The following is a 7,500-nucleotide window of genomic DNA, read 5'->3' as shown; positions in this document are numbered from 1 at the left end:
TTCTGTTGATGATTAAATTTGTCTGCGTGTGTATGTGTGCGTCATGATGAGAGGGAGAGAAGTTGTGTGTTTTAGTGAGAAGTGGTCAGTCTGCATACGTGTGCTCATATAAATGCATTGCATTCTTGATGCTGCATTTGTCATGAGCCTTATATGGTAAGCTTAGAACAGTATATTGAAGGATCAGTGTCAATTCTAAGACTGATATAATGGAGAGACAATGAACGCACAGATTTAAACAGTCATCACAGTCATAAATGAAAGAAAGCTGTGTGTGTGTGTGTGTGTGTGTGTGTGCGTGTGTGTGTGACTGCTTTATTGATTCCTGTGCTGAGCCTATAATCGAGCTGCTCTTGTCTGTCTGACAGTTGAGTGTCTATCTGCTTTGTTTGATTCAATTAGGGCCTAATGTTACTAATCCTTCTCTTACACACACATCCACGCACGCACACATGCACACAAACACTGAGACAGCCGCAGAGATTCCTATTCTAAACATGAGGGATTTCAGTAAGTCAGTGAAGACAGAATGGAGTGCGATTATTTTTTTTTTTTTTTATTTCTCTCTCTCTCTCTCTCTCTCTCTCTCTCTCTCTCTCTCTCTCTCTCTCTCTCTCTCTCTCTCTCTCTCTCTCTCTCTCTCTCTCTCTCTCTCTCGCTTAGTGGCAATGTAGCTGGGGTGGGCAATGTGATATTTATTGTTATCGTAACAAATTTTGCCTTTCTGATATACGTACTTAAACAACACTTACCAACTGCATGTTTCATTACAAAGAGAGTGTAATTAGTCAGTTTCTTTGCAGTGTGTAAAACATTAGAGAAAATGTATCTGTAATTCTAATTCATCAAACTCAATATGATGCATATTGTGCATCAACAAAATGTCTTGAAATATTATAATATTTTTTGCCCTTGCAATACCTACTGAAGTTTTTACACACAGTTCAGTTGTTGGTTTTAAGTGAAACAGCCATGTTTACAGTTTACATGTGAACTGTGATGTTGGAACATCTCTGCTTCTGTTACATGATGTCACTGTCATAAGAAAGCTTTATCTCCAGATACAGGTTATTTAGGATGCTATTGGAGATGGAAAAGTGTATTCATGCATTTCTAGTTTTGCTTTTCATAATTTCTGTTCATTCATTCATCATAAGGTGTTCACACAACATAAAAAGCAGCTTACATTTTCAGATAGTATAAAAAATTAACACAGAATTAAATAACAGTGGTGATTTAGGGTGCCTTGCTGGGTCTGTTATTGTGTTTCTGTGCATTTCTGATGGGTTTTATGTTCTCTTTCCAGATCCTGATTAACTCAGTGAGTCCGTCCAGGCCGGCGCTGCTGTATGAAAACGTGGTGGTGGGAGATGGCAGCCCCATCCTGAGAGACCTGCTCTTCAGTCCTGACCAGCAGTTCATCTACACACTCACAGAGAAACAGGTAAACACACACATGCAAGCGTGTGACTATTAAAGCTTGGCTGCAAACATGTCCTCCAGCAATCCCACCTGTCGAGGTCAGAGGTTGTGTGAACATTTTAGTGCCCCTCAGGACTCGTTGCTAATTCAGTTCTGGTTGTTTAATGTCTGTCAGGCTTTTTAGCACATGGTCAGTTAGAAACTCAGGCACCTGCATTTTAAGTACTGACAGTCCCCAGCACTGTATGTTGTGGTCATATATTTTTTCGTGATGGTGATATTATAGTGTCATATTGCTAATACCTAGGCCCAGCTCCCAAAATATCTGGACCAAGAACAGAATGCCCAGCCAAGGTGTGTTAGGACCTGGAACAGAATAGAAAATGTAGACAGCCTGGGGGTCCCCAACACTGGATGTGCCAAAAACATACACTAATTTGCACACACCTGCACACTCATGCAGCGGAGAAAAGCATAGATGTTGTTGCTGCCAGAAAAAAACTTTGTATCTCAAATTCCAACTTTCCAGACAAGGAAAAAAGTACTTAACTTTTAAAGCCTATTATGAATTCTATGATGCTTCTATGATGTCATGAGCGCACACCTTTACACATACCCACCCATTCAGTCTACAGCAATTTAGTCTCTCCCATTCCTAGTAAAGTTGTAAGGAGTGTTTCAACCCTAACAGCTTTTTGAGTGATGTGCAATACAGAACAGCCTCACAGTAACAAACACAACCTATTAATTCTAAGGAAGTACAGAGAAGTTGGAAAAATGAATTAGGGTTAATTTTGTATAAAAACACAAATGTTCCAAGTGGAGCTTAATGAAAAAAAATAAGATACGAGAGAAATTAAGGGTATGGGCCCTTTTAAGAGGTCATCTGACGTCCTCATAATGACTTTTTAACTGAAGCAAAGACTCACACACATTTGCAAAAGCACATGCATGTAGAGTAACTGAGATATCTATAGTAAGTTAAGCTGCCTCAGCTGTTGGGATTTTGTCCCGCTGTGGTTGGTTATCTGCATGTGCATGCACTGATCAGTATGATGGGAAACACACTTTTCCAAGTAGTTACCTGCTCTGCACACAATGAGTGAACCTTTAAAAGATAGATATGGAAATAGTTGCTGGGTTAAAAAAAAGGTGAAATTTCCAGTATTGCATTTTTAAAACGGTCTCTGATGTGCACACCAACTTGTTTCCCCATGAGTTGCGCCCGTATTTTGTTTTGCATGAATTGCACCCATGTTTCGGAAAATCACTTGCCTGTACACAACACAATTATAGCAGTCTGTGGTTGGTTATTTTGCACGTCAAACAGCTATTTCCTGTCAAAGTAGTCGGTTCATGGCTACCATGAACTATGAAATGCACTGGACTCTGAAGTCTGGCTTGCAAGACTACTCATTTGCATGACTTGAAGACTTGGGATTTTCTTTGTATCTTTACGTCTCACATTATTCTTTCTGTGTAGTGACTCAGAATTGGGCCTTTGTGTGTGCATTAGCACATTCATTCTGATCTCAACTACTTCTCTCTCTCTCTTTCGCTTTCCCTCTTTTTTCCCCCCCTTCATGCTCCACTAATTGAGCAATATTAATATTCATTGTGTCCCTGTTGGCCTTTGCTCTATTTTTCTCCTCTTCTAATCAAAGGGGGATCATACTGCAAACAAACGGCTTGTGTGTGCCAATATAGATGATGCAGGTGCCCTGACAAACCAAAGCTCCAGAGCCGGCTGCATGTATGCAAGTAGGATATTGTAGTTGGTGGAGGATATCGCGTCCCCCCACATCCTCCTGTATTTTATTTATTTTTTTCCCTCTTCACACTCTGGCTCAGTAGCTCAGATGTTAATGAAGTGATAAGTAGGTGATAATCAGGAGTATAGATGGAAACTGTATTTATCCCAGTGCTGTACTGTAGGTTAATGTCACCACTATGTTCAGCAGCATTCGTGCCTTTTTTTGGTTGGATTTCTTTCTATTGCACGGAAGATGCTCACACTAACCCCCCCCCCCCCAACACACACAGCCTCACACACATGTACACACACTTGGATACACATTCACAAACACACCTGGAGCTGGGCCAAACTCATTAGCATACTTGGCCTGAAACGCTGTTATTGTGTGTATGCACGCACTTCACTGTGTATTTGCACCGCACATACACACACTCTCACACACACTCTTCACTGTCTGCAGCCTACATCTAGAGCTGAGTACACTGAAGCCTTTGAGTCTCACTCTGCTGTGTGTACGTGAATGTATATGTACATGTATGAAAACTGTCAGAACAAAAACCTTATCTCCAAAAACAGTTTACAGCAGAAGGAAAAAGCATTCTAAACCTTAGTGTATGTTAATTAAACAAGTAATTTGAAATCAATTTGGACAATTTCTGTTGGTCCATTCATGGTGACATTTTGAGTTATTTTCAAATTAGGTAAAAAAAAAAAAAAAAAGACAAAAATGGAGATGCAAAGTTTTGCTCTGTGAAAAAACTAAAAGAACATGGGTTGCCTTTTAGAGACTGAGATTAAGGTTTTGGTTTGGTTACTGAGGTTGAGGTTAGGTTTAGGTGTAAGTAACTGAGGTTATATTTTGATCTGGTCACTGAGGTTAAAGTTAGGGTTAGATATGGTTACTGAGGTTAGAGTTAGGGTTAGATATGGTTACTGAGGTTAGCGTTAGGTTTAGCTGTAGTATTTCTTGGCCGTATTAAGACATCCGATGAAAATAATCAATGCAAAGCCTCACAAGTATAATGTGGCTTGTGTGTGCGTGTGCCCTTGCCTGTTCTCTGAACGGTAGAGAAAGGAGAGAACACACTCAAAGAGATTGAGTGCTGATACGGCTGCACTTTACCAGTCTTATCAACAAAAATCTACAACCTGATAGAGCGCACACCACACACATGCTTCTTGTGATATTCACCCCTTTTCATGACTGCACACATGTAAGCCATGCATGCATTCATTATCAGTTTTTATTTCCACCAAGTTGGCCAAGGGCTGTTTTTGTTGGACTGATATTTTTATTAGTTTGCCACTTTTTTGTGACACGCAACAAATATCATTAATTATCTTTTTCACCAAGATCTTGTATTTTGCAAGCTAAATGAACACGCTGATGTACATGCACTACACTTACTAATACGGCTCTTCACAAATGAGTCCTAGCAGCTTTATAGTAGGGGTCAGTTTTTGAGTGAGCGGGTGCTTGTATACAGAAATCCTATTGTGTGTGAAGCAAATGGCCCATAACTATAGTAAACAAACCATTTGGATGCAGTTTGTTTAACAAGAAGCTTGGGGGAAAAAAAACAGCTAGCAGCTTTTTCCACTAGAATTCAGATATAAGCTTGAAATTGAAATATTTACAGAGTGATTCAGTGAAAACTAAAACATATGAAGTAAACAGTAAGTTACATGTACACCTTGCAAGCTTCAATGACCAAAAATTACTAAATTATTATTATGCTAGTGGACAAAAAGGCTATTTATAAAGTGCATGTTTCTATATATCGCTGCATCTCCATTATTGGAGAATTCGTTTTTCAGAATTTGACATGATCTGAGAATGCCTGTTGCATTTTACGTTGTGTCTTAAGTTTCATGATAAATGGGAGAAAGGAAATGGCCCAAAAAAAGACTTTCAAGTCTGGTTCCGTTGACTTACATTTAAAGTAAAGAAGGTTTTTTCTTCTCCTGTAAAGTTACCATTTTGGAGATGCACGGTTTTGTTCTAACAGCAGTGATGTACTGCTGCTTAAGGAACTTTCTCATGATATGACAAGAAATAACAAAATAAGGTATCCCATGCTTCATGCTAAAACATATTAATCTGTTGTGGAGAAAAAACTGCAGGGCTTCTCATGAATGACACAGTACAGTATAATATAGATTCTCATTGGGATAGTTGAAGAGAATCCATTCCAAGTTTTTTTTCTCTCAGCCAGTGTATCATGTACTTAGCTTGACATGCTAATTATCATAAACGTAGAGCACAGATCAACTGAAGTTATCAAAATAAATCGTCTGATTCTGGCTGATCCTGTTCATGCACCCTCAATTTACACGCACTGTTTTTGGCTCAAACGCAGAGTTTGCCTTTTACACACACAGACGCGCACATACACGCACCCAGCCACCCACACATGCACACACACTTGGAGTATTGTCTTTCTCAGCAGGAGACATGGTCATTGTCATGTTAATCTTAACAGACTTAGTAAGCTCTGGAGAACAGAAAAGCCAGATGGTAGATATATCCGTGCAGTGGTCATTAAAAAAAAACACACACAGCATATGTGCGGTCTGAACAGTAGTGCAGAGGTCTTATTAACGTCATTTCTGTGTATTGACCCATTTAACAGCCTTTTTCCTCTTTGCTTCCTCTCCACTGTTCTTCACCACGGTCGGAAAATGAGCCATTAATATTAATACCTGCCACTAAATAGTCAAAAGGCTTCTGGAGTTTGAGCACTTTTTCAGGGCGTGGATAAACAGTAAACAGTCAATAGACATTACCTTTAATAAACACCGCCTCACTCTGTGTGCATGTGTGTGTTTTGCTTGGAGAGAAAATGATGGACTACTCTTGTGAGAATAAGAAGACTTTGGATGGATGAGACAAAGAAAGAAACTCACTTTGTTCTTCTTTTTCCTTTTTTCCCCCCCATTTTCCCCTCTCTTTATCTGCTTCTCTTTTCCCCCTGCCTTTCTTTCATTGGGAGTATAATGGAAATGCCAGCGTTTGGAGTCGTGGAGCGGCTTGCTCCTCAAAAACTCCATTTAGAGAAGTGACAGAGTAATTTAGCACTGGCCTCCTGTTCTCCAGCAGTTAATTAAAAAGAGGCTGATAGGCTGTCTCCTTGCAGCCCAGCCACAGTGCACTGCCCTGGGCCAGTCTGGCTTGGGCCGAGCCCCCCCGTGCCTGGAGCTCTAGGGCCCGGTTTGGAACGAAGTGGATTAGATTACGTTGAATCGAGCCTTGCAGTTTGAAAAGCGTGCAAATCAAATGATGCAGCACATATGAGCCTCAGTTTATTACTGTAGATATCTGCTATTGATAAAGGTGTCTAAAAAAAAAACACACTGAATTATGATAATGTGGAGAAGAGGAACTTTCATGTAATGGGATTTATGCTCCTGAGCCGCTCTCCTTTTTTGTGAGAAATGGTCACGGATTCTCCATGGTCATTTTTCTCTGTTTGCTTAATGTGATCCTGGCATTTGTAACAAAAACACTGCTTCATTGCAGTTTTAGGTTTAGCCGAATTTAGCAGGAGAACAGCTGGATGTGTAGAACTATGTAAAGCTGTTTAGTTCATTTATAGTTCTAACTAAGTCAGCTTTGTGTGGGTAACTCTTAGCAGTATGAAGCTGTTATTTTGCTTTACTTATTTATGTAATACAACAATATCAGTGATACTATAACTGCCTCCTTCTCTCTCGCGCTCATTTTTGTCTTCCCCATCTGTCTCTCTCATTGTATCACTGTCCTTTTCTCACTCCTCTCTTATCTCTCTCACTCACTCTATTTTTTCTTTGCCTTTCTCTCCTTCTCTGCTTGTTTCTTTTGTCGCTTTCCATCTGTTTGTCCTCTCTCTCTCTCTCTCTCTCTCTCTCTCTCTCTCTCTCTCTCTCTCTCTCTCTCTCTCTCTCTCTCTCAGTATATCGCTTGCTCTCTCTCTCTATTTCACTCATTCTTTTCTCTCTGTCACTCTCGCTGCTGTCTCCCTTCTCCCTCCCTTTCTCTTTTTCTCTCTTTTATTCTTTTCTACTTTTATCTCCCCATCTGTGTGTCCTCAGTGTCTGTCTGTCTGTCTGTCTGTCTGTCTGTCTGTCTGTCTGTCTGTCTGTCTCTCTCTCTCTCTCTCTCTCTCTCTCTCTCTCTACTCTCTCTCTCTACTCTCTCTACTCTCTCTACTCTCTCTATTATTCTTTCACTGCTCTACAACCAGTGCTGGGGGTCTTAATATACCCCTCTAGCTTGACCTTAGGCTCCTTCAGACCATCCCATTCTAGAGGCAGTACTTGTCTATTGAGAGATTACATGTCAT

General features: G+C 40.2%; 1 protein-coding gene across 1 annotated transcript in view; it reads left to right on the top strand.

Annotated features, from left to right (window-relative positions):
* plxna1b (plexin A1b) overlaps positions 1 to 7,500 on the top strand; it is a 203,770-nt gene that overhangs the window by 98,648 nt on the left and 97,622 nt on the right. Inside the window, exon 4 of the mRNA XM_037534937.1 lies at positions 1,307 to 1,444. Within this exon, the coding sequence (XP_037390834.1) occupies positions 1,307 to 1,444 (138 nt within the window). The remainder of the gene's footprint in view (positions 1 to 1,306; positions 1,445 to 7,500) is intronic.

This window comes from Pygocentrus nattereri, chromosome 26 (assembly GCF_015220715.1).
Source record: "Pygocentrus nattereri isolate fPygNat1 chromosome 26, fPygNat1.pri, whole genome shotgun sequence".
NCBI lineage: Eukaryota > Metazoa > Chordata > Actinopteri > Characiformes > Serrasalmidae > Pygocentrus > Pygocentrus nattereri.
This window is presented reverse-complemented; position numbering and strand designations above follow the sequence as displayed.